Below are 24388 nucleotides of genomic sequence, written 5' to 3'. Positions count from 1 at the left end.
TGACTCTGACAACGGGTTGCTGAGTGGTATCATGGCCAAGGCAACCTACTCAACCCATCCTGTCATCCACTCACAAGTCGCCCTTGAAATGCCGCAGCAGCATCATCCCGGGCATCCGCATCGACTGGACGAGACGTTGCCAAAATTCCCTGGTCGATACAGTTACACAGCATCTCACGATTTTCCGTATCCCTACCGTTTCATTTGCCTACCCTCAAGGAATGGTTTGACATGTGGTTACGCAACCGAGCTATCGAGCGGCTGCGTGTAGGCACAATGGATAGAGGAAGAGAGAAATAGCCGGGCGGGAGTCGAGTGATGAATACATCGGGATGAAATGGGAAGGGAAAGGATATCAATATCGAGCATACAGCGGATATCCCTGCTGGCGTTGCTCGGCCTTCCATGCCGTGGATGACCGTTGGGCATGAGTGGGAGGGTCGCCCTTCCACGGGCTGATATAGTTCCGGGACAATTGATATTGCTCATCTCTCGTGCATGTGGTAGCGCGAGGGCGCGACAGGAAGTTGAGGGATGAAGGGGGAACAAAGGTGCACGTTGACGGTTGAGACGTGATAGCAATCGTAGTGATCATCCCCATCCTTTTACCTTGTGATCGGGTAAGGACATGAACATGGGAACTGTGGATACCACCATCGTGCCCAACAGCATCAGCCCAACAGATGACCCACGCCTCCACGAGGATGGACGATTCCAACGGTCTCTGATGGTGCGGCTAGCTCCCGGGTCCCGAGCGAGCGAGTGAACGATAGGAGGGGTAGAGTATGACGACTGACCACAACGAGAGATCGTGGAGACGACTTGATGGTTTTCAGGGAAGGAGAATTGGGATATATGCGAGGGTCACTGGAATCTGACTGAGAGGGTAGTACTTTAAGCAGAGCAAGGAAATCGGAGTCAGGCCGTCCATCCAAACCTGCCACACGGAGGAAAAATGTGGAAGGGCATCGATCCTCGTCGAATTGGAAACTGGAAACACAAACCGTCGACTCATACGAGGATCTCATCTCGTTGCAGCCCATTTGGATCAGCTCTTTTCTCATTGGCACCCAACCCTCCGATGGATGCCAATCCAACAACGAGAAGTGTGGAATACGGAGGAGGATTCGGAATAATAATATCTACAGGCTAAGGCCCGCGCCGGACTGTATCAGCTTTTTGGTTTTCCTTTTCTTCCGGATTCCACTCCGAGATCTACCCCATAGCGGTTTCATGCTATCGACCGTTTACTGCTTACTCTATCCCATCATCATCAACGTTCAGTATGGTCAGTCAAGACAGGCAGCAAGTTAAACCTACTGCATAAGTGCACATTGATACTATCATATACCATACCTATCCTACTGGCTGCCTTCGCATGCAGCAGCCCTCCTCTGGCTCTGTCCAGGCATCCATCCATCCATCCCAATCTCCCCCCAGCTCTCCAAAATTCTACCCTTCCTTCTCCTCTCTCCCTCTCCCGCTCGTCTTCACGAGAATCCGAGACCTCCCCCCGTCCTGCTCCGCCACGATTAAGCCCTCGAGACTCCCGATTATTACTTGATTCCCCTTCGTATCCCTTCGAATTATTACTTGCCTTATTCTTGACCATTATCATCTCATCTCATCTCCACTATACTACGAACAACTCCGGGTTCTCGCCTATATCAACCTCTAACCTCCGGATTCGAACCGTGGTCGCGGAATCGGACGTCTGAACTATCCGTGCTCAGACATACCCTCCGGGACCCTTCAGCCTAGTTCCTGTCGTTGCTGAGGAGCAACGTCCAAACATCTGACTGTCTCATCCAACAATGGGTCGGCCGCCGTAACTTGGGAACCACATGATTACCGCTTTGGGCCTCTAAATGGGACGATCGAGGAATCCTTCGGTCTCCTTGCCGCCTCTTGATTCGCACGACAATCTCGTTCAAGGCACCAGCTTCATGTGTCCTTCACTGCCTTGGAATTCCTAAGCACTGTGCGCTTTAGCTTCTTCGTTCGCGTTGCTGCACTTGATCTTCTCGATCGCGCGACCCTACACACCATTGTTCCCATTGCGAGGTCATCCTCGAATGCCAGAGGGACCAAAATCGTCTTGTGACGCAACCTTCATCTTTTGTGGCACCCTTGAAAGTTGAATCCCGCGCCGTTATTTTTACTCCACACGAGCGCCACCAACCCGCCAGTCTTCCGTATCGGCACGAAAATCAGGAGTCCTCAGGACGGAACTGCGCATCTTCCCGCTGTCACGGTCTGCACTGCACTCCGGAGCATTTGGGAGACTTGCGGCATCCTCGGTCGCGTTCCTGGTGAAAACAAGCCTTATTCGCATCCAAAATCTCCATCCTTTCTTGCGACTAAACGAAGTACTCGAGCACTTTAGCAGCTTTCTGCTGTTATCGTTTTCCTTAGTGGAACCAACAACCCCGGTCATAGTGGTGCCCAACTCGGGACTTTTTTTTGGTGCTCTTGCGCTTCTTCCCGCTTTGCCCGCCCCGGCTCTCCAAATCATACCCATTACCCACCCATCGACGTCGCCCTTCGAGTTCCTAACCCTCCTACACCTTATCTGTGTCCCGGGAAATATATTCAAACGCTCTACGGACGGCCCATCCGCTCATTTCCAGAAATGGCGGACACTCCCAACTCCCGGCCTTATCAGGCCAGGGTGGAGGACTGCTCCGATGACGAGGACGCCCGACGAGCCGCCTCCAAGTCTTCATCGCAAAAATCGGCCCCATCAAGGTCGGACAAGGAAACCAAGGCCGCAAGGAAACCTACTCCTAGCGCTGCCACCGACCTTTCCAGCGAGTCAGGGTATTCGAATCATACTGCACCGACCGCCAGTAGTGCGGATTCTGTTAAAAGCATGAATGTGAAGAAGCCAAGACGTCCTTCGAAGACACAAGCTGCACCCGATTCAAGTCCCCGGCGCCGCGCTCCTGCGACCGTGCGACAGAATACATCCGCCAATACGAGCAGCACCGGTACGGTCAAGGCCGGTGGAACATCGCCCGCGAAACCGCCTGCAAGAGCTTCGTCGGTTCGAGGCCGTCCCGCCCCATCGAAAGTAGGAGAGGCAGAAGTGGACGAGCGACGCGATCGACCAACCGCGCGACGACTATCGACGACCATGCAAACGTCAGCCAGACCGCGGATATCACAGCAATCAGGTGGAGAGCCTCCGTCGCCGCAGTCAAGGCCATCCCGTCGAGAGAGTATAGTAGAGAATTCGATGCCGCCTCCAAGGCGACGGTCGACGTCTGCTGCGCGGACGGCAAGACCAATGAGCTATCATTCGGGGATGTCACCAGTCGACTACTTCACAAACGCAACACATGGCTCTACGAGAAGTTCGACTTATCAGAGAGGAGGGCCACCACCCTCGCGGTCGGCTGGTACTGCGGCGTACGCTGGTTACTACGACTCCAACGCGCCGATATATCCACAAAATATGTCGCATTCGCAGTCACCATATGGATATGCTCCGCCTCCGTACGAGAAATTGCGACCTGGTCTTCCACACATGCAGACCGAGCCAACATTGTCGGCACGAAAGCCCAAACCGCCTGCGTTAGTCGTTCAAGACAATCCGTATGAGCCGGGCCCCCTCTCCGCTCCTATTTCCAAAACAATCAGCGCCCGTCAACCGAATTACGCGGCTATCGCACCCCCGGAGTCCGAGACCGACTCCCAGACCACGTCGGAGGACTACGAGGATGAGTACGACGATAGCGACGGCGAAGACTTAGACCAGAGGATGATGCCTCCGCCACGACACCCAGCGAGTCGAACCCCTGCTTACCCTCCGATCATTACGCAAGGTGTGGGTCTGAGTATGCGCGGCGTCGCCCGTCCCCCCGCCTCCGTCATGGACATGCCCACCTCCGCCACACAATCTCCCTTTCTCCAGATTCCATACCCCGAACCCCCTCCCTCCTACACCTCCGTCGACCCCACCACCGAACGCGCCCGCGACCTCGAACTCTTCCACACCTCCTCCCGCTCTACCGCCACCCCTTCCTCCCGCTCCCGAACATCATCCCACCGCCGCCCCTCCCTCGCCTCCTCCGGCACCAAGGCCCCCTCCACTTCCTACACCACCTCCTCCGGCTCCGCCCGCGTCACCGTCGAGAACCCCCGCACCGGCCGCCGCCTCAGCTACGCTAGCCACGACGAGCAGCGCCGCCGCGCGCGCATCGCCCGCGAAGCCCGCGAACGCGCCCTCGACTACGCCCGCGACCTCGACGACGACTTGGACTCTCCCTCCCCGGACGACGACCTCACCCTGCGCGCCGACCAGGTCGAGGCCTACCAAGCCCGCGCCAACGCGAACGTTTCGGCGGTCGGCACACGGGGCCGCCCGCTCCCGCTCACGGAGCGCGCACTCCGCAACACAACCGGCACCATGGGCGATAGCCCTGCACCGCGGCGACGGGGGTCGCGAGCTGGTGCGGAGCGGAGCGAGGCGGGGGAGACGACGGCTACGTCGCGGAGTAAAGCGAGTGGGTCGAGTCGAGGCGAACGTGAGAGGAGGGTCCGGCGCGAGCGGGACCGGGAGGATCGGCGGGACCGGGACCGAGACCGAGACTGGGATCGAGAAAAGAACCGGGATCGAGAACGGGACCGTGATCGTGAAAGGGAGAGGGAGAGGGAGAGGGAGAGGGAAAGCGATCGGGATGACACGGCGTCAGTCTCGACGCGGACAGTAGGGCCGGGCGGAGGTGAAGTGGTGAAGATGCAGATCGACGTGACGCGAGGATTCAACATGGAGGTGGATGGGAAGCAGATTAGCCTGGAGCGGCTAGACGGGGACTTGGCGAACTTGGTGATCGCGAACAGCACGCGGGGCGAGGGGAGCCAGGCGTATGTCCCCGGGAGTAGCTTGAGGAGTGGGAAGAGTACGGTGTCAAGGAGGGATAGTGTGCGAGGGGATCGGAGAGAGAGGGAGAGGGAGAGGGAAAGGGAGAGGGATAGGGAGGATGAGAGGAGGGGGAGGGGAAGGCGGGGGACGTTTGAGCGAGATGTGGCATTCAGCCGCCGTGACTGATTTGATGGTATTTATGGACGATCGGATGATGACTGGAATGATGGATGATGGGTGAACGATATCGGGATGCGATATGACAAAAGCATTCTTCGGTCTTTTCTATGATACCTAAAAGCGCTTCGTTGCTGTTTTTGGGTGGGATCCCCCTTTTCTTCTCTCGGTTTGAAACCGAACAGCTTGTTATACTCTTCTTGTTTCCCAGCCAGTTTTTCTTTTTCCGATGGCTGTTTTGAGATATCCCCAGTTTCCGATTTCGAGGATCGAGATGGATGGTTTGATCGCCATTCCTAATGTTCTGCCTACAATGTTCGAGTTACTTGCGATTCGCTTTCCGGAGCAGGGAAAATACCAGTAGCTAGACGTGCGTCTGGACAGTGTTCATTCTACTAATTGTATTGTCGATTTTTTTCCTGGAGCATTTCATGGATCATTTTATCAATGTGTCGCAGCCACCCATTCACCAAAGCAATGGACAGCAAACTCCAGACTTTTGATTCTATTCCTAAGGTCGCGGCCTTGGGTGGTGAGCTGTATACGGTACTTGGGTACTCCACCACCCGAGTTATATTCACCGTGCCTATATCTTCCTTAAATCCTAAGATATTCATAGAATTCCGACCCAGACTCCTTCACCTTCTAGCCTGTCTGCCTCCTTTTCATGAGCTGTATAGCGTATCACCGATTAGCTCGTCCCAATCCTCTTCATTTTTGGCCTGGTGTCCTTCATCAGCTGTGTAGCGTGCCACTGACCGGCTTTCAACAATAGGGTCCTAGATTACGGTGAACTCGCACCCCAAAAGCCCCTGACAGATCAAAGTTCGTGCCTTTAACTATGCCTGTAGAACTACCAATGGCGCACCTTGTGAGTATCAGCTCTGCCATTCCAGCGATCACGGTGTAAGGGACACTTTGAGAAGTGTCCTTTTCCGTGCAGATATAGATAGCCGAATCGTATGAACAAGTGGCTCGAAAGCATTGCCCCTTCGTCCCAGTCTCCATGTACACCACATTGCTTTTCAATTTATCTTTCATGTAGTCTATGCCGTCCTTGATGGGCCCGACTTCAGCCCATGGTAAACCGCAGAGGACCCAAGGACAAGGACCGTTTGTAGGTACAGTGACCTCCTGGGACATCTGCGTGCGGCCCCCACAGACGATAGCTGTATCATTAGTGGGATCCTTACGGATTGAAGTTAGCAGACGTGATCAGGGCCGAATGATTCCAACAGCAGATTTGAGAACGTGGTTCAAAGAAGTGGGACGGCCTACATACATCTGCGCTATCCTCGGTACGACCAGGCTGGCCCTCTAGAGCGATTGCTGGTGTAACCTTGTCGGGGAAGTCGGTGCCTGTGGGGAAGTCCGTCCCTGGGGGAAAGTCTTTGCCCGGGGAGTAGTCTTTGCCCGGGGGAAAGTCGGTGCTGTAGTTGGGATTCTTCAGCTCAACATACTCGATGATTTGCGTCAATGAGTCCCCGTAGAGCGTGACCTCCGGCCCGTCCTTGTAGATCTGTCCCTTCCACCTGACTGAAATGAGTCAAGCACGGATGACCTAGATCTAGCGGACTCACATTGCGGGAATTACAACGTACTTCTCGGACAGCTCATGGATGACCTTGCCGCCACGAGAAGGATCACTGGTGACACTATTGACACGGTGTATTGCGGCAGCGAAGACCGAACTCCCAAGGAGGCCCAAAAGTAAGGTGATAAATGCAAGCATATTGAATAGATGTCCCAATTTGATCTGATAAGGCATATTATTAGGGTTCGATTTGAAAAAAGAATGAGATTCCGTGTTATCTGTCTGAAAGCTTTTGAGGCGATATCGGATTGAAAAGGTTAGAGGCAAACTTGGTCGCGGCAGTTTGCTTAAATCTTCCGGATTTACTGAAATAGCCATTGGCTTCCAGGCCCTGACGATCACATGGGACCTGGCTAGAATGTGAATGAATTTTAAGCATGGAGTCGTCCATCTATGGATCTGCTGCATCGAGTCTAATTCCAATATCCCTCTCTCCCCATATCCACCCTTTAGCAACCGGGTTCATTTTCCATATCCCTATGTCCTCCTCATATTTACCCTTCAGCAACCAGGGCCTTGATTCGCATTGATTCTCACTGCATAGAGCCAATGTGGCTGCAAGTGCGTTCCCCGAACCTTGTCTCCCTGTCGACATAACTGCAGAGTCTGATCGGCGAGACCCCCAATCTCAGACCACGGAACCAACTGGGGCTCGTCCTTGTTGTTGCAGAAGTAGATGGCCGAGTTCCAGGAGCAGGTCAAGCGATGGCATTGACCATAGGAGTGGGGCCCGTGCCAGGCATGATAGCGCTTGCTTTTCAGGTACTTGATGCCCTCTTCGATAGCGAATGCCCGCGCAAATCCTTGGCCGCACAAGGAGCCTGGGCACTCGGGAGTGCTGGGACCGCCCGACTTCTCGGGACACTTCACGAGTTCTCCGACAAGCTGAGAGAGGTTGATTAGCACAGATCTCAGACTACGGATACGCAAGGACTATTCGACATACCCATGGACCATCGGGATTATAGCCAGGAGGGCCATCGGGCGTCTTCTCCCTCGTCGAGACTGGGAAGTGAACGTCGTATTCTGGGTTTTGCTCTTCAATGTAGTCAAATATGTCAGAGGTAGTGTCGCCGAACAGAGTGACCTCGGGGCCGTTCTTGAAGATCTGCCCGGTCCATCTGCACAATGTTAGTTTACCTTAAAGACAATGAGATTTGGGATCGAACTCACTCTGCGGGGACAACTGTGAAGTTGTCAGGCATCTCGTGGAGGGTCACGCCTCGGCGAGAGGGATCAGTGGTGACACTGCCCAATGCGACAAACGCCACACTGATGAGCAGAGGAAGGACAAAGAGCGGGAGGGCGAGCATGTTGACGCGGAGCTATCAATATTGATGAAGTCTTGACTGATTTGTGGATGAGTACGCTGGTATCCAAGGAGGTTAAGCTCGTTGCTTTGACTTTATGCCAGAGAAGAACACAAAGAAGGAAATGAAAGGAGGAAAGGGATGTTTTAAAAAATCAGTAGAAGGCTCATGATGAATAAAAGCCATTCGTTCGTATTCATCACTATTTCCTAGCACATGATAGTCCTCCACATGAATGAGCGCTGGGGTGGCCCGGGATATATCAAGATCTCGGACTCTTATCATCAACATCTAAGTCCCCCGGCAATCCACGTATATTACCAATCCTCCACAAGCAGCATATGACCAGTGCCATAAATAACGATGGTGGTTAATATCTTCGCTAGACATAGCTGTGCCCCGCTGACGGCAAGGCCGTTTCATAATTCATTCCTTGGCCCCTCCTGCCCTTCATCGTTCAGGATAGTAGTCAGGTATTATTATCCATCACGTAGACATAGTGCTATGCTTCATGGGAAGTGCTTAGAATTTGGAAAGCAAGATTCAGCGTGGGGATTGTTGTAACCCCTTGTAGTGTTTTTGACAAGAATGTCGTAGGGCTGAGTGAGGGCTCAGGGCTGATCCAGTTCGACGCTTTGGCGTTGGGCGGTTGTCAGCCAAATTCTGGGATACCATTACCGTTAGCCAGTCAAAATATTTGATTTTATAATAATAGGAAATATTTTGTCCTCGTGATACCTTGTTGACGCATCTGGTACGGTTGATGGGATCCTACCTTGGAATGAGGTTCGCAACAATCCCACAATCCACGGTACAGTACCAAATCAAGAGATATAATGAGTCGAAAACCAGAAGTACTAAAAGAGAAGAACAATGTTCAAAGACAAGTCTCGTCTCCTGCCATTTACACCCCCTCTTCAAATAATTCTTGACTTGTCAGCTGCTCGCAGATCGAACCCAGTACACTCTGCAATATGCCTGATACCAGTCACTTCAGTGCCACCATGTTTGACTTGACAGCAGTTGAGCCCATGGACCCACCCCCACCGCCGTACAGCGCAACGGACTCTCAACCTATTGAAGCCCCAGAGCTAACGAGAAAACTAGAAGAAGTCTGTGGCCAGCAGAAACACGAGCTGAGGAGATGGGAGCGAGCCCAGCGCCAGCAGGATCTCGCGCTGATGTCAAGTCTGGAGAGGGTCCCTCGTCACCAGGAACAAGAGGTGGCGACGAGATCAGAGGGAGTTGATACTCAGCAGGAGCAAGAGGGAGGCAAGGGCTCTTCTCTGAAGAGGGCATGGAGGTGGTGCACACGAGCGAGACGGGGCCGTGGTTGGATGTATTCCAACTCTAAGCCCGATGGCCGACCAAAATCTAAAAAGATGCCATCGGCGAAGTAGAAGCAGGTGGCGAAGTAGAAGTAGGCGGCGACGCAGAAGACGGTGGCAGCACCGAGAAGTACGGTTCATGACGCCTTGGATGCCCGAAAGGAGAAACTAACGGTTGAACAGAACCCCGACGATCTTCGTCGCCGGATATGTCGATGTTCCTCCTCTGGGGCTTGATCATTTGAGTAGTGTCCTGGTTTAGTTCGAGTAGGTGCAAGACCCATCTCCTCTGTAACATCCAGGATTTGGAAAGGCGCTGATGAGCAGACCGGACGATGGGCATCAACCTTCTTCAGCGCGTTCGGGGCCAGCCATCTCGTACATCGTCAATCCCAATCGATGGCCGGAACCGGTAAGTACTCCAATTTTTGGCTCGCGCAACGGATATGGACTGACAACAGGATTAGAACATTTTCCTTGGGAACTGCGATGAGAAAACCTCTTTTGTTGATGGAAGTCATCGAGAGTTCAACGCGTGGAGTTGCCACCTCTGGTTCTTGGGAGTTTGGATCGGGTCTTGGTAGTATTTCGGTTGCAATTAGCTTGGGGATACCTAGGAGCATAGGGCGTACGGGATGTGTTTTTCTACATTCAATGTTATTGTATGCTACAGAATTTGTTGTGAACTATCTACAGCTTAACCGCATGTCTATCGCATCGCAATGACTGCAGGGTTTCTTCCATCATCAACCAATTTGCCATCGACCTCGTTGTCCCTACAATCATAGGGTCCGGGATACCTCCATAATCACGCCGACAGTCGGCTTCCAATCCATCAATCAACGCCAGTGAATGCCAAATACTAAACGGTCCGATCGCTTCGTTATCATGCGGTGTCCGATATCCATTAGAACCCATCCTCCTCATCATGCACCACCCTCATCCCCCCACCTCGCCTGAACCCACTCGCGCCCTGCCCCGGCCCCGCCCTTTTCGGCCCCATGCCAATATTGCTCACGCTCTCACTCGGCGCGATATCATCCTCCACCCTTGACAGCCCTGGGATCTTGCACGGGTAGCTCTTCGTCCCCGAGTCGGTGTCGTCCTGATAACTCGGCGGCTGACTCGGTCGATACGACTGATAGTACGAGCTCGCCATCTCCATCTCCGGCTGCTCCCTCGGCTGCCTGCTATGCCTCGCCTCGTCGCGCTCGCGCTCCTCTCGCCGGCGCGCCCGTCGCGCCTTGCGCTCCGCTCGGTCGGACGTGCGCTCCTGTCGGTCGGACGAGACGGCCGAGCGGTCCGTGTTGGAGGAGTCCCAGTGGCTGCCGTCGTAGTTCCGATTCATGCCGCCGACGCGGGCGGGCCGCTCGCTTCGATAGTGGGCGAGCTCGGGATCACGGGTGGCGCGGTGGCCTTCGTGGGCGTAGTCGCCGCGCTCAACGTCGCGGTCGTCGGTCATGGCGGAGCTGGCGGAGTCGTCGGTGTAGACGGTTTTCGGGGGCGCGACGATGCTGCCGCCGCCGAGGTTGGTGCTCTTGGTGGCGTTGGAGAGGGTTTTGCCATCGGGGCCCTTGCGGCGGAGGACGGTGGACTTGTAGTCGTCCCAGTCGTCTTTGTGCCATTTAAAGCCGCCGTTCTTCGCCCAGAAGAAGAACCAGATCGCCACGAGGGCCATGCCAGTGCCGAGGATGGCGAAGAGAGCGAGGAAGCCTTGGTTGTTGAAAGTGTGGGCTGGGGTGGCGCCGACGCCGAAATGGACTTCGCCATTAGGGTTGGGGTCATCGCGGATGGAGAGATCGTGGACTGCCATGGGAGAGAGTTCGAAGTTGGCTCCGTCGAATTGAGAGCGTCGAAGGAGGGTAGTGATCATGGAGCTGAGGGGCGCCATGATGAATGTTTTCTTCCAATGGCCTTTTTACACCTTTCGAAAAGGAGGGAAGTGATAGCTGGAGCCGTTAGGCTCACAACCTGAGGAATCCAAATGTGGCCTTGGTTCAGGAGAGTCGTAGAGTCGTAGGTGTGGATGTGAGAGGGGTGAGAGGGCACAATACCAAAAACTGGGTGCTAGGGAGATGAATTTAGAGAACGTGAGGATTTTGAAAGATGAAAGTAAGTTCTTGTACTTGGAAGATTATGAGAGTGACTGCAGGTCTGGATATTCTTGATGTCAACGGTGGTTGATATTGCTCTCATGGCGGAGGCTGGTGAAAGTCGAGAGGTTGGGTGGACGCTATGACGCGGTTTGTTTACACCCGCACTGCCGCGGCAACGTAAATCGATTATCCCCCGATCTCACGGTCTCCATCAGTTCACCAATCATTCAACTTTCAATTTTAACAGAAAATCTCATTATTTAACTAGAGTTATTTACGAAGTATGATTTTACTGATGTGCAACGCGTGCTAAAATCCACAGCGTTTTGATAGCGTATTAATATCTTGAATTTGACTGCTCCCTAGGACTATTGCGATGCTACCCTCTGGAACCCCAGAGTTGGCCCCTGCGTTAACTGTCCCGAACCATCTGCGTTGTGGATCTAGTCATATTTTCTTTTCGAGTCTCTATTACGAATTTACGATGGCTTACCTGATTGTTATCTCGTCGCTTGATGGATTGCAACATCTGCCCGCCCTCCACATCAGGTTTCGGATCTTCCGGACCCGAGCTTCCTCACGGCCACGACACGGAGTGGACTGGACTACCTGCTGGGAGACGAACTCTTCTCCTTCCGACAAGTGACAATAGCAATGCGAACACCAATAGATCCTCCATACCTGAAGTCAGCGCCGCGGCTTGAATCATGCAGAACGACGAGACCACCAGCAACCCCTTATCGGCTTTTCCGGATCGCGAGACGGGTTTGCGGACGGTATGCTCTCCAAAGCACCACCGAGTCGACAATGTCCGATTGTGGTGATTGATAATGCATGAATTGTCGAGCTAGATGCATCTTGTGACACGCAGATCCTGAGCAAGAAAGGGAGATGGCGTGCTAAAGGGCAGAACCCTGGACGATGTACGGTATTGCGGTGTAGTGTTGGTCAATAGTGATGTTGGGTGAGACTGCAGGAGTTCGCATGAAGGGTGGGGGGCTCAAGGACAGACAAATCTATATTGAAGGTGGTGTTGCGGAATAAGCATATCGTCATTGCAGCGGCAGGCACTAGAACGTCCAATATCATAATCATAATCGCATTCTAGGTCATTATATATTATTGCAAATGGCCTAGCCTCCAGCGTTTCCAAGACAATCGAAACTGAAATCAGGACGGCAACCTGGATCCGACGCAGGACGCTAGTCATCTGCAAGGGCGGCATGCACTGCATCCTCCCCCTCCATGCGCCTGAACACCCAACCCAACCATGGAATCCAATTCCCATAGCGAGGCAAATGGAATTGGAGCCTGAACCTGCATATTAGTCATTTTACGCACACGACCTGGAAAGCCAACGTCAACTGTCTCATCTGTCGGCGACCGCGACCTCTCAGACGACCCAATCCGACCCGCAGCGGCGTCCGCATATCGGCTGTGGTGTGGGAGGGCCGCAGGGGGTCAGGGTCGAGTGATCAGCCGTCGCGACAAATCTAGCGGTATCATGGGATCATCGCGTCTTGGAAACATGGGGAGGGTGAAATGATGGATTCTGATGTAGAAGGGAGAAAGGGAGTTATTTTGGACGAGTCGGATTTCGAGATGCTGGGACTTCCCTGTACCTATGACGTGCCGTTCCCGTGAGACGATTTGAGACTCCTAATGAGGCTCCATAGAAGGGACGAATACGCCCCAGCACTGCCTACTTCGGGATGTATTATGGTGTATGAGTGGAAAGGTCAAACGAGATGACCATCATCTCGTCCCAATCCGTCCATCTTACACCTTCATCCCATCCCCTTCTGATAATTCAATCAGGGTGGCGTGCAACCTATTGGGTCCCGCATACTTCCGCCCAACACTAGGGCTGAGGAATCCTGTCTAAGCAATCGGCGTGCACACCGAGTGTGGTCCGATATATCTGCAGGAGGCCGATGTTTCCAGCAGCCCATTCTCCAAATGGAGCAAGCGAGTAGTCCCGCTGCGTGGTCGACAAGTTGGGCGGGTCGGCCAAGCCACCCGTGATAGGCAGCACACGTGCGTCCGCCTGGAGTGATTCATAAAAGGTGGAGATGTCGCAACCCGTTGCGCGTGCTCCGCCTTAAGGGACGAATAGGTCTTGCACGCGGCTCTGACGTCTGCATCGTTAGGGTCATGCATACATATAAATCCGCCATGCTCGCCCCCAAATCTGTTCCCGATTTTCCTTCCTGGCCATCACCAGTCGTTACTGAGCCCATTGCGTTGCAGATTTCCGTCGTTACTTCGTCGAGCGCGCTCATCGGCCGGCCTCAGGCCGGGTCTTTTAATAGTTCTGAGAATCGTACTTTTCCAGGCAATATCCTTATCCGTTCCAAACCGTCGTTTGCAGCTCGAAGTCCGCTATCCACATCGTTCAAGATGCATCACGATCGGAAGCACCGCCGCACGTTTTCCTGGCCCCCTTTGCTCCCCCGAGAGAGTCTCACTCACCCTCATCAACCGCCACAGGACCACCTCCCCGACATCAACGAGGATCCTTTCGCGCACTTTATTACCCTCGCCGAGGACGAAGACCCCCTCGCCATGAGCGCCGGGATCCTCCCGTCCGAGCAACACGGTTTCCACTCGAACTCTACACGGCTCCGAACCTCCCTGGCTCGACGCTGGGCACGATACGTGGCGGGCAACCACGGCTCGCTGCATGAGATCTACCACCGACCGAAGCAGGACGCTGGTGCGGAGAAGTCGGCCGCGGGGACGGAGAACGCTGCGGTCTCGAAGGCAGACAGTGCCGTGGTCGTGCCGTCGATCGCCATCATCGCTGCGCCGGAACCCACACTCGGGCATGCGCAGGCGGTCGTCGCGAGGGCACGAGAGGCGACGAGGCGGAGTGGTAGGCGAGGTAGCCGGATCCATGTGCAGAACCGACACTCTTGGCAAGAGCCGAGCATGGATCTGTTCACCGTAGATGAAGAAGACGAAGGGGCCGATGGCCGGGTTGAGGCGGTCCAGGATGTATTCGACACGCGACCAGACATAACAGAACGAGCTCGACTTTGAAAGGAAGGGAAACAGGAAAAGAAATGCGCGTTGGGAAGCGGAGTAGGCCGAAGATTTCATTCTGTAGCATACAGACACGGGTTCCTTAGCATGTTAACCCGCATGGATGGAGTTCAGGTTTGATTGAGGATGATATTAGTATACCAAGCATTATAGGAGTTGACTAGATTGGACACTTTTGCAGCGAATGCATAGAAACTGAGGCGTATAGATAGTTAGCTATTCATTTAGCATTATGGAGAGGATATGGTGGACGAAATACAATCCGAAGCAAGCGAATGGAATTCCAAGTTGGTAGTAATGGCAGTTGAAATTGACTCTATATTTGAAAACGATCCTGTCGCGTTTATGTGATGAAGTGAATGTGAACGTGAACGTGTATTGAAGCAGAGGACCCCGATGGAGAACAGCGATGGAGAACAGAGATGGAGATGGAGGAGGAGAGAGGAGGCTCTGCACGACGGAACAAGCCGATGGGGAAGCAACGACCGGGAGGTGCCTACCCTCAATGCCCTGGACCCCTGGTTGCTGCCATGGGTCGGTGGTTCGGTTCTTCTGTTCGCTATTGGTTGACATTATTGGCTCCTCACAACGAGAAGCACCAGGCAGTTCCACCACCACAACATCGCGATAGATTCGACAACAACCACCACGAAACGGCAACCGTCCCTCAGTCGTGCCTTCCCCGCCCCGATCCTGGAAGAACCTCCATCTGACTCTCTTGAATACTTCCATCCTCTTTGGACGATGCATCTTTATCTTCAACTTCGTTTCTGACTTCATCTCCAACCTTGCTTCTAGCGCTTTCTGAAGTCATTGTTGTCCCCTCACCGTTGCCTTCTCCATACCCTCCCCAGGAACTCACGATTGATATGATCCCGATCTTTACCATCCGAGTCGAAATCTTCCATATGTCTTGATGCGCTTCTTCCTCGCATATTCTGTCCGAGCTCGGCTCGATCCCATCTGCTCATAATACCGATCGAGGAGACGCCGTCTCTCCCGGACAACACCATGCCTGGGACAACATTGCCTTCACCGAACGCCTACACTGCCCCTCAGTTGCGCCAGCTGATATACTACCAACTCGATAATGACATGCTACAGAACGCCTTATTCTTTGCCGGTCGACTGCATGCTCTGGACACGAAGGACTCAAAAGGTGACTCCGCCCACCTGCTGGCCCTGTGTCACTTGAGGTTAGGGGAGGTGAAGGCGGCTTATGAAACCAGTCGGGATAGAGTATTCTCGGGTCGGCTGCCGCATTTGGGGTGCGCCTACGTGTTTGCTAAGGCGTGTTTTGCGCTGGAGAGGTATTCGGAGGGTCTAAACGCGCTGGAGCGATCAAGAGCCCAGTGGAGTGGGAGGAATCACTGGAGTGAGTGATACCATGTCGAGCTAGCCGATGACAGACGCTAATATCTGTTAGACAAACATTCCGATACTCTTCGGAGGCATTTACCAGATGCTGCGGCCGTGCTGTGTCTGCTCGGAAAGCTAAGTCGAGCGAACGACGAGACCGACAAAGCGATTGAGTACTATGTGGAGGCTTTGAAGCTGAATGCATTTATGTGGGATGCGTTCACGGACTTGTGCGACTGTGGTACGTGGATAAATCGCTGAGACCAGAATAATATTGACATTTGGACTAGGCGCTGAGTTGAGGCCCGAAAATGTCTTCAAGGTATCGATGGAATTGAATAACTCGAACCCAAACCTTGCGAATGGGACCACCAACCCACAGCCTCCGAATCTACCCCTCCAAGCGCAATCTAACAATTCGCAATCCTCGGTCTTCAACTCCTTCAACGACCCCTTCAATCCGACCATCCGTACTGCTGGGGATCCCGGGTTAAATCATGGCGGACCAAACCTATTCTCAAGGCTCAACGGCAGCATCCCCGTCATGGCGAGCCACAAAGAGGTCAACGAATGGGATACGCCTCCGGCTAATGGAAGTTTTCAGGACGAGGATGTCGTGATGGCCGATGACACTTCGTCAGTACACGAAATCGAACCCCCACAAGCTCCCCTCAAGAAGCCTTCGAGGTTCCAGACACTCATATCGGAAGCCACGCTAGACCCGCCGAAAATCCGGACGGCGAATGGTCGACTGAAAGTGAAGAGTACCACCTCCGAAAGCACGGATAGCTCCGAGTCATCGAGAATCGCCGTGCCTACAGCCCATAAGCGGACGAATTCCGGTCATATCCCTCCACCTATGAACACCACGGAACAGCCACGACGAAGCAACCGATTACGGGACATCGTGCCGCGCGACACAATTTCAGGGCCATCTAGAAGCAAGACGACCACGGTGCGAGACGTTCAAGTCAAAGAGCAGCGCGAATTACGAAAGATGAAGGCCATATCCGGTCTCGGTACAAGAGGTCGATCGACATCGACGGTGGGACGGGTCGTCAGTGGGAACCGGAAGCCGATGGAAGTCAGCACGGGAGAGGTAAAAGAGCCGCGAATCGTTGGACATCCGAGCACAGCGACTGTCCCAACGAATCGAAAAGCCGGCCCTCCACAGCCTGATCCGGCGAAAGAGCAAGAGCAAGCCGTCCAGTGGATTTCGCAATTACTGCTGCGACTTGGATCAGGATACTACAACCTCTCTCGTTACCAGAACCAAGCGGCGCTTGAGATATTTAATTCCCTTCCTGCTTCTCAACGGGAGACTGGCTGGGTACTGGCACAGATCGGCAAAGCTCATTACGAACGAACGTCGTACCCGGAAGCTGCAGATGCGTTCTCTCGAATGAGAAAAATCGCACCCTCCCGGATGGAAGACCTGGAAATCTATTCCACCGTCCTCTGGCACCAGAAGAACGAGATCGAACTCGCCTACCTTTCCCACGAGCTGATCGACGCCGACCGTCTCTCCCCCCAAGCGTGGTGCGCCATTGGCAACTCCTTCTCCCTCCAACGCGAGCACGACCAGGCCGTCAAATGCTTCAAGCGTGCCACGCAGCTCGACCCCAAATTCGCCTACGCCTACACCCTCCAAGGCCACGAGCACGTCGAGAATGAAGAGTTCGACAAAGCCCAGCACGCCTACCGGTGCGCCATCTCCGCCGATCACCGCCACTACCACGGTTGGTACGGCCTCGGCCGCGTGTACGAGCGCTTAGGCAAATTCGACGTCGCCGAGAAACACTATCGCTCCGCCGCGCAGATCAACCCGACCAACGCGGTCCTCGCCGTCCGCATCGGCACCGTCCTGCAGAAGATGAAGAAGATCCACGCCGCGCTCACGCAGTATTCGCACGCCTGCGATCTGGACCCGCGGCCGAGCCTGTCGCGGTTCGCACGGCTGAACCGGGCGCGGGCACTGCTGACGTTGGGGCGGCCGCAGGATGCGCTGGGGGAGTTGACGGTGTTAAAGGACATCGCGCCGGATGTGGCGAATGTGCATTTCTTGCTGGGGCGGACGTATAAGATGTTACGGGAGCGGTCGCTGGCGGTGAAGTATTTCACGAACGCGTTGAATTTGGATCCGAAGGTATGTTCAGCTGGACGCTTCTGTTTTTGTTAGGATCGTGCTGATTGAGCGTCTAGGCTGCTGCATATATTAAAGAGGCCATGGAGACGATCGACGATGACGACGATTTCTACGACGACGACGAAGACGGAGCATAAGGTCATTGCGACCCTGTTTTCCACATTCCGCGTCTTTTATGACCACGTCCAGCATGCACACCTCGATCACGACGCTCATTTCGAGCTTGATACACCCACCTAATGGACCTGAACGAAGTTTGACGGTCCCACAAGAACCAAAATACACGAGACGAACCTCCACGTCTGCATTGCATGCATTCATATTAGCGACACAGCATCCCTATTTCTTCTGCGTTGGATACCCCCTTCCTCCATCCACGCATCGCGCATCGACAAAACGGCGTTCGGTCGGCGACGGCCGGCATGGAGTTATGGTTATTTGGATTTTTATCACGGCATGCGTTTGGGATCGTTCAGCGGGCGTGGGTAACTTTCTCTCGCATGGATGAGCATTGTATGATTAAGTCGTTAGCGTACATACCAGTAGTCGCTTTGCGCTATGGACCGGCCTTCGTGCGGTCGGGTGGGTATCTATGGAATTATTCGTACTTCACAACACGGGTCGGCTTCGAGGGTGAAGTGAATGCGTCTGGGTATGCTCCTCCACTCAGACAGTAATCGACCGCATCCCAACCATCGCTGGCATAGCCGCTTCGACCACGTAATCTAGAGCACCACGCCCGGCCCGTGGAGATCAAGCGCGGAACCCAAAGTCCGAAGCATCTGATATCCACTCGCGGACTTCTCGGGGGGTGGAGCTCCCCACGCGGAGCCGAGACCTGCGATGCCGCCAATGGGACGACGGCAATTGGTGATGACTGGATCTGGGGATGATGAGATTATCGCACGTACGTCAGCGATGGGAGTGAGGTGTCGTTGATTTGCAGTCACAATACATTCAGATTCATTCTGTCGACGGACTACCGTACCGTCCCCCTGCACGGAGCGACTCCGTGGTCTGCCAACCCGCGCATCCTCTTGTCGTCGACTTGGCATCGGGGAGACCTAGGTAGCTACGGGCTACGTTTCTCGTCAATTCATGTCGCTCTACCCCGCACCATTGGTTGTCATTCAGGACTGGCATCACCATGCGGAGGTACAAGAGGACGCGTAAGTTCATGCGACCCTTGCGCCTGGGTTTGGCATCGTCGCACAGCGGTGCTACGGTGTTACAGCGGGGGCATTTCCTGCATCGCGCGACCGGCGGTCCTATCAGTGGTTGGGCGCCTGTATTCCGCTGTTGGCAAACCGAGAATCCACTGTAGTTTCAGAGCCGGAAACGAAGATCGTCGATGACGGGAGATCAGGGTGGAGGGAATGGCAGGCGTCTTGGATTAAGTGGTTGTTATCGTGGGCCTGTGAGAGAAGGGTTGGTGATGCAGGTTCATATCAGACACATGAAAGGGGAGCTGCTCAGCCACTGCCCATGACGCTGTCCAGCAAATGGGATGCGGTGTTGCGTGCTGATTGCTTGTGCGGCAATTGGGGGCGCATTCCAAACAGGTAAGGTTGGAGGAGTCGCCTGGATCGGGAGTGATGATGCCATTATTCTCTACGGTCTACGTTTAGGCTCTCATTGATGGCGGAAGGTACTCTCTCTCTCTTCTGTGTGACGAGCGATGGAATTCTTTCAATATTACGGCACGGAATGGAGAGTGACGGAGGATTGAAAATGGGATGATTGTTGGACATGGTGGTTGGAGAAGCGATGAAGTCCAAATAAGGCAAGCAACGGATCCCCACCTCGGTCTGGACCGTTATACTGGCGCTGGTCAACTTCTGGCTTCTGTAGTTCCCGTCGCTTGCGTCAGTGATCGGCACCATTTCTGTACCTTCCGGAATGCCAAATATCAATCTCTCCAAGCATCCCAAGGCTCAACCATCATCCAGCGATGGTCCTCCGCTTAGTGTACACCGAGAGGCGGGGATCCCACCTGTCCAAGATCGACCAAGGGCCTTCTCTCCACTAACTGCTGTGCTGACGGTCCGTTCATGTTGTAAGTGTGATTGGCAGAAACTAGCACAGGTAGACAAGTCATTGATGCAGCCAGCCAACAGGTCTCAAAAACGCACACGCATGCCCTCCTAGGAGAGGAGAGGCGTCCTGAGCGAGATGTGATACGCAGCCGGCCTCGTCGAGTGTGTGACACTGCTGCTAAACTTAAATAGCCTTCCTAAACTGCGCTGCGCCGCCATTCTAGTCGATTTTTAAATTGAAAAGAGCCCCGCCGGAATTCTCGAGGTTTAAGGTCGCTCGGTGTCCCTGTCACCGAGATTTGCGAGTCCTGCATAGAAAGCATATTGCTCTGCAGTTCCATATTTTATATCGGACTTATATGTTTTGGTGTTGAGATTTGGATCGTTTTATGTCCTTTTAATTCATTGATCTGGTGTTTCACTGAATCAACTGGTTCAGCATGAGGCTTACCTCTGTGACTGCGTTTCTCGCGCTTGGTACGTGATCATGGAGCCCGCCAATGCAATGATGATTGTAACTGACATTTCCCCCTCTTAGGCCTGAGTTCTGGAATCTCTGCACAAATCACGAAACGCTGTCAAGGACAGGTGTGCTACAGCATCAACCTTCCCGGTTCCGGCGACCTGCTCTTCCAAATTACCGGTCCCACGAGCAATGCATGGATAGCCTTCGGCCAGGGCAGCAGTATGTCCGGCGCGAACATGTTCCTCATGTACACCTCAGCCTCGGGGAACAATGTCACACTATCGCCACGCCTTGGGCAAGGCCATGTTATGCCCCAATTCGACTCCGGTGCCCAGGTGACGCTCCTTGAGGGCTCCGGCGTGTCGAACGGGATGATGACCGCCAATGTCCGGTGTACGTTTCCGCAGCGTCGATCGACGCACCCATATATTGACCGTGAACCTAGGCTCGAACTGTGATTCATGGAAAGGGGGATCCATGGACCTCACCGACGACAATGGCGACTTCATCTGGGCATACCAATCCGGTCGCGCGATGAACACCGACGATCAATCGGCCGGCATCACGCAGCATGCCTCCGAGGGACGTTTCGAGCTCGACTTCGCCCAAGCGCGGGGTGGCAACACGGCGAATCCTTTCCTGGATAGCAGTACGAGCGGCACAGACAGCTCTGGCACTGGAAGCTCCGAGACTGGAAGCTCCGGCACAGGAACGTCGGGCACCCCGGCTAGCCCTTCAGGTTGTCGACTACGACCATCGGCAGGCGGCAACTCGGGGTCACCCACGTATAGCATGCCATCGGACCCGTCTCCCGAGACCGCCACGAACAGTGCATGGGGACCGTGGGGAAGTGCCCCTCCACATGGCCCTGCCTCCCGCCCGACCGGATATCCCGGCGGTTACGGAGGAGGGTACAACAACGGCAAGCGAGAACTCGAGGAGCGAGCCGACGAGTTGCCGTATTGCGATGAGGGAAGTACCAGCGGTACCGAGAGCAATGGGGCTTTGGGTCCTGGGGTGTCGGGTTTCGCGGGCCTTAACTTCCTGATGCAGCGAAACATCTTGATCGCCCATGGGGTGCTAGGATGCCTTGCTTTTGGTGTCCTGTTCCCGGTTGGTGCCATCATTATCCGGATCCTAAGCTTCCCGGGGCTTATCTGGCTGCATGCGGGGCTTCAGGTACTTACCTGGTTGGTGTTCGTGGCTTGTTTTGGCCTTGGGATATACATGGCGACCACTGGCCCTGTCAACATGGTAAAGAAATAAAAGAGTACCGTGACAGCACCGCTAACTGATATGTGCAGTTGGACAAATACCATCCTATCATCGGCATCGTCCTATTCGTCCTCCTTTTCTTCCAACCGATTCTCGGAATGGTCCACCACACCATGTTCAAGAAATACGGCACCCGCACTGCCTGGTCCCACGGTCATCTCTGGAACGGCCGCATCATCATTACCCTGGGCATCATCAATGGCGGCCTGGGCTTCATGCTTGCCGGCAACACGCAGGCCGGATACATCATCTTCGCCATCGTCGCGGGGATCATGTGGGTGCTGTATGTCATCGCCGCCGTCCTGGGCGAGCGAAAGAGGGCGAGGAAGGCGCCGCCGAAATATGAGGACCGAAGCCCGCCTGGCCCGCGACGTCCGAGCCACTCGCGACACCCGCAAGAAGGGTACTATGGCCCAGGAAAGGGTCGATAAGGGTAGGGTAAGGAAGGGCGGAACGGATAGAAAGGCACTATGACTTATGTGTACATGTATCATGCTTGAACACCGACACGGCCGGCATTGGAGTCTCTGGGACATGGCTGGCTGATATGGATCTATTTGATTCAAGTGGGTTAGCTAAATCTGGAGGGGGATAGATATTTTCCCTCCAGTTAGCTATCAAAAATTCAAAATACTCTGCACGTAATTCGCATACTACATAGTAGTCCAGGCCCTGTGTATTAGTAAACAACCTCCCTACCATTGGAGCGGGGAGACGCGGGATGAACCGCCAAGTGTTCCGCTGTTCTTGTGCAGACCCCCTTTCGGCCTTTCCGCACTGGCTCACGCTCGGGCCGCTTTCCGCTGGTCAGCAACATCTCCTTGACAACATTCAACATCGCTAAACAAACCATCGCCCCTCCAACTCCGACAACTTGGTCATTCTTCTCACCTTGCAACGCCCACCCTCTTTCTTGAAAAACCATTCCTTTTCATCCTTTACGAATCCCATAGACTTTTGCTCCGTGCTACCGCCAAAATGGGTGAATCAAGGTATGTTGACCCGTGAGCCCCTGGCTGCAATGTGGTGCCTTGAGTCAGGCATCACTCGAACATGAAGACATCTTTGCAGAGATATTGTCGGAAATCAATGTCGCTAATTGCTTTCTTTCTGCAGACAGGAGTTGCTCGCGTGGCTCAACAACCTCCTCCAGCTCAACATCACCAAAGTCGAGCAATGCGGAACTGGGTACGCCATCATGAGACGATAATGCGGGACTGGGTACTAACACGTTCAAAGGGCTGCCTTGTGCCAAATTTTCGATAGTATCTTCCGTAAGTCCGATAGGAGCACACGATAACCTTCTCGACACTAACTCACGAATAGTCGACGTGGCTATGTCGAAGGTCCGATTCAACGTCAACACCGAATATGCGTACATACAGAACTTCAAAGTCCTGCAAAGTACGCAACCCATCTCATTCCCCCTCACCCCCTGAATTCTAACCACCCTCTACCCTCAGATGCGTTCACACGGCATCACATCGAGAAGATCGTCCCTGTCGAGGCCCTCGTCAAATGCAAGATGCAAGACAACCTCGAATTCCTCCAATGGGCGAAGCGATACTGGGACCAATACTACCCCGGCGGCGAATACGACGCCCTCGCCCGCCGCAAAGGCTCCGGCGCTCCCGCCGCCACCGCCAGCTCCGCCCGCGCGCCCGCCACCGGCGCACGACGGGCGGCCCCCGGCGCAGCCCCGCGAACCCGCACGCCCCAGGGCGGCGGGGCGCCGAGCGCGGCGCTAGTGATGGAGAACAACCAGCTGAAGGAGACAGTGGCGGGGCTAGAGCGGGAGCGTGACTTCTACTTCAGCAAGCTGCGGGACATCGAGCTGCTGATCCAGACGGAGATGGAGACGCATCCAGAGCTGGAGGAGGTGGAGGACGGGATCCTGAAACAGATACAGAACATTCTGTACTCGACTGAGGTGGGTGATTCTCTATGAATTTTGGAATTGGGTGGGCGGGGCAGCTTCACTGACGCTTGGTAGGATGGGTTTGAGATCCCGCAGGAGGAAGGCGAGGTGCAGGAGGAGGAGACGTTCTGAGCGATGGACTCTGGCGATGAGCACGTCCTGTGTTCAACTTTGGCATGGGGTCCCAGGGATATGGGAGGAGGCGTGTAGGTTTATGGAATTCAAGCGAGTGGGGGTTTAGTATCGCTGAGGAAAGTCCCAGTCGTCTTTTGATAAGTAGGCATCGCGTTGATGCATAGTATGTACTCTCTGTTTCCGGGGACTTAGATAACGAGGAACGAATCTCATAGAGTCGTGAGACAAGCTGCATCTCTGACTCCTGTGAAGATTGTCTCTCGTTGCTCTGCCATGGACCCTGCTGTCAGGGTCTGGTGATGCAGCACTGGTCCATGCTGTCCATGCTGTCCATGGTTACATTTCGATGCCTTACAACAAAAGAATTTCAGCCTCAGGCATCATTTGAGGTATCGCTGTGACGTCTTTATCAAACTACGATTGTTTCCTCGACACTCACCAACTACCAAGTTGATAATCTCCATGCTTATGTTCGAATATTTCATGGAAGCTTTGAAGAATACCGCGATCAATGAGAGTCTGTGTCCCACCTGCACCAGAGTTTCCACCGCTCCAGGCTCCAATCCGACCCCATCTGACTGCCTAGTACAGCAGCGGAAGATAAACAAACAGGCGACAACGAATCTCACAACTCCG

General features: G+C 54.1%; 8 protein-coding genes across 8 annotated transcripts; 4 read left to right on the top strand and 4 right to left on the bottom strand.

Annotated features, from left to right (window-relative positions):
- Positions 1-2632: 2632 nt before the first annotated feature.
- On the top strand, positions 2633-5053 carry P152DRAFT_470623 (uncharacterized protein; the record flags this gene model as incomplete). The annotated part of the gene is made up of 1 exon (XM_033680991.1): positions 2633-5053. The coding sequence occupies one exon, from the start codon at positions 2633-2635 to the stop codon at positions 5051-5053; it is 2421 nt and encodes an 806-aa protein (XP_033538255.1).
- Positions 5054-7085: 2032 nt separating this feature from the next.
- On the bottom strand, positions 7086-7951 carry P152DRAFT_479130 (uncharacterized protein; the record flags this gene model as incomplete). Its single annotated transcript, XM_033681694.1, has 3 exons — positions 7086-7523; positions 7585-7759; positions 7812-7951. The coding sequence occupies 3 exons, from the start codon at positions 7949-7951 to the stop codon at positions 7140-7142; spliced, it is 699 nt and encodes a 232-aa protein (XP_033538254.1). The 3' UTR covers positions 7086-7139.
- A 721-nt stretch (positions 7952-8672) lies between these two features.
- On the top strand, positions 8673-9506 carry P152DRAFT_130294 (uncharacterized protein). Its single transcript, XM_033673764.1, has 2 exons — positions 8673-9406; positions 9460-9506. The coding sequence occupies exon 1, from the start codon at positions 8923-8925 to the stop codon at positions 9346-9348; it is 426 nt and encodes a 141-aa protein (XP_033538253.1). The 5' UTR covers positions 8673-8922; the 3' UTR covers positions 9349-9406; positions 9460-9506.
- A 535-nt stretch (positions 9507-10041) lies between these two features.
- On the bottom strand, positions 10042-11458 carry P152DRAFT_130287 (uncharacterized protein). The gene has a single exon (XM_033673763.1). The coding sequence runs from the start codon at positions 11165-11167 to the stop codon at positions 10184-10186; it is 984 nt and encodes a 327-aa protein (XP_033538252.1). The 5' UTR covers positions 11168-11458; the 3' UTR covers positions 10042-10183.
- Positions 11459-13391: 1933 nt separating this feature from the next.
- Positions 13392-14769, bottom strand: P152DRAFT_130256 (uncharacterized protein). Its single transcript, XM_033673762.1, has 2 exons — positions 14677-14769; positions 13392-14612 (listed from the first exon to the last, which is right to left on the bottom strand). Exon 2 carries the CDS (start codon positions 14472-14474, stop codon positions 13755-13757), a length of 720 nt encoding a protein of 239 aa, XP_033538251.1. The 5' UTR covers positions 14475-14612; positions 14677-14769; the 3' UTR covers positions 13392-13754.
- P152DRAFT_130313 (uncharacterized protein) lies at positions 14421-15034 on the bottom strand. Its single transcript, XM_033673765.1, has one exon. It carries the CDS (start codon positions 14988-14990, stop codon positions 14634-14636), a length of 357 nt encoding a protein of 118 aa, XP_033538250.1. The 5' UTR covers positions 14991-15034; the 3' UTR covers positions 14421-14633.
- A 23-nt stretch (positions 15035-15057) lies between these two features.
- On the top strand, positions 15058-18535 carry P152DRAFT_454857 (TPR-like protein). Its single transcript, XM_033678668.1, has 4 exons — positions 15058-15792; positions 15844-16017; positions 16067-17922; positions 17979-18535. The coding sequence occupies exons 1-4, from the start codon at positions 15429-15431 to the stop codon at positions 18057-18059; spliced, it is 2475 nt and encodes an 824-aa protein (XP_033538249.1). The 5' UTR covers positions 15058-15428; the 3' UTR covers positions 18060-18535.
- Positions 18536-20660: 2125 nt separating this feature from the next.
- Positions 20661-23749, top strand: P152DRAFT_464116 (uncharacterized protein; the record flags this gene model as incomplete). Its single annotated transcript, XM_033680541.1, has 8 exons — positions 20661-20817; positions 20870-21073; positions 21371-21678; positions 21729-22102; positions 22939-22973; positions 23026-23103; positions 23163-23629; positions 23693-23749. 8 exons carry the CDS (start codon positions 20661-20663, stop codon positions 23747-23749), a joined length of 1680 nt encoding a protein of 559 aa, XP_033538248.1.
- Positions 23750-24388: the final 639 nt, after the last annotated feature.

This window comes from Eremomyces bilateralis, assembly GCF_010015585.1.
Source record: "Eremomyces bilateralis CBS 781.70 unplaced genomic scaffold P152scaffold_2, whole genome shotgun sequence".
NCBI classification, from domain to species: Eukaryota; Fungi; Ascomycota; class Dothideomycetes; order Eremomycetales; family Eremomycetaceae; genus Eremomyces; species Eremomyces bilateralis.
Note: the sequence above shows the minus strand (reverse complement) of the source record. Positions and strands in the feature narration are given on the sequence as shown.

Excerpts from the sequence above, each read along its gene's own strand:
- P152DRAFT_130294 (XM_033673764.1), top strand. The coding sequence starts at position 8,923 with ATGCCTGATACCAGTCACTTCAGTGCCACCATGTTTGACTTGACAGCA.
- P152DRAFT_130287 (XM_033673763.1), bottom strand. The coding sequence starts at position 11,167 with ATGGCGCCCCTCAGCTCCATGATCACTACCCTCCTTCGACGCTCTCAA.
- P152DRAFT_130256 (XM_033673762.1), bottom strand. The coding sequence starts at position 14,474 with ATGAAATCTTCGGCCTACTCCGCTTCCCAACGCGCATTTCTTTTCCTG.
- P152DRAFT_130313 (XM_033673765.1), bottom strand. The coding sequence starts at position 14,990 with ATGTCAACCAATAGCGAACAGAAGAACCGAACCACCGACCCATGGCAG.
- P152DRAFT_454857 (XM_033678668.1), top strand. The coding sequence starts at position 15,429 with ATGCCTGGGACAACATTGCCTTCACCGAACGCCTACACTGCCCCTCAG. Across the intron at positions 16,018-16,066 it reads CACGGACTTGTGCGACTGTG|GCGCTGAGTTGAGGCCCGAA; the intron begins GTACGTGGATAA and ends CATTTGGACTAG. Across the intron at positions 17,923-17,978 it reads CGTTGAATTTGGATCCGAAG|GCTGCTGCATATATTAAAGA; the intron begins GTATGTTCAGCT and ends TTGAGCGTCTAG.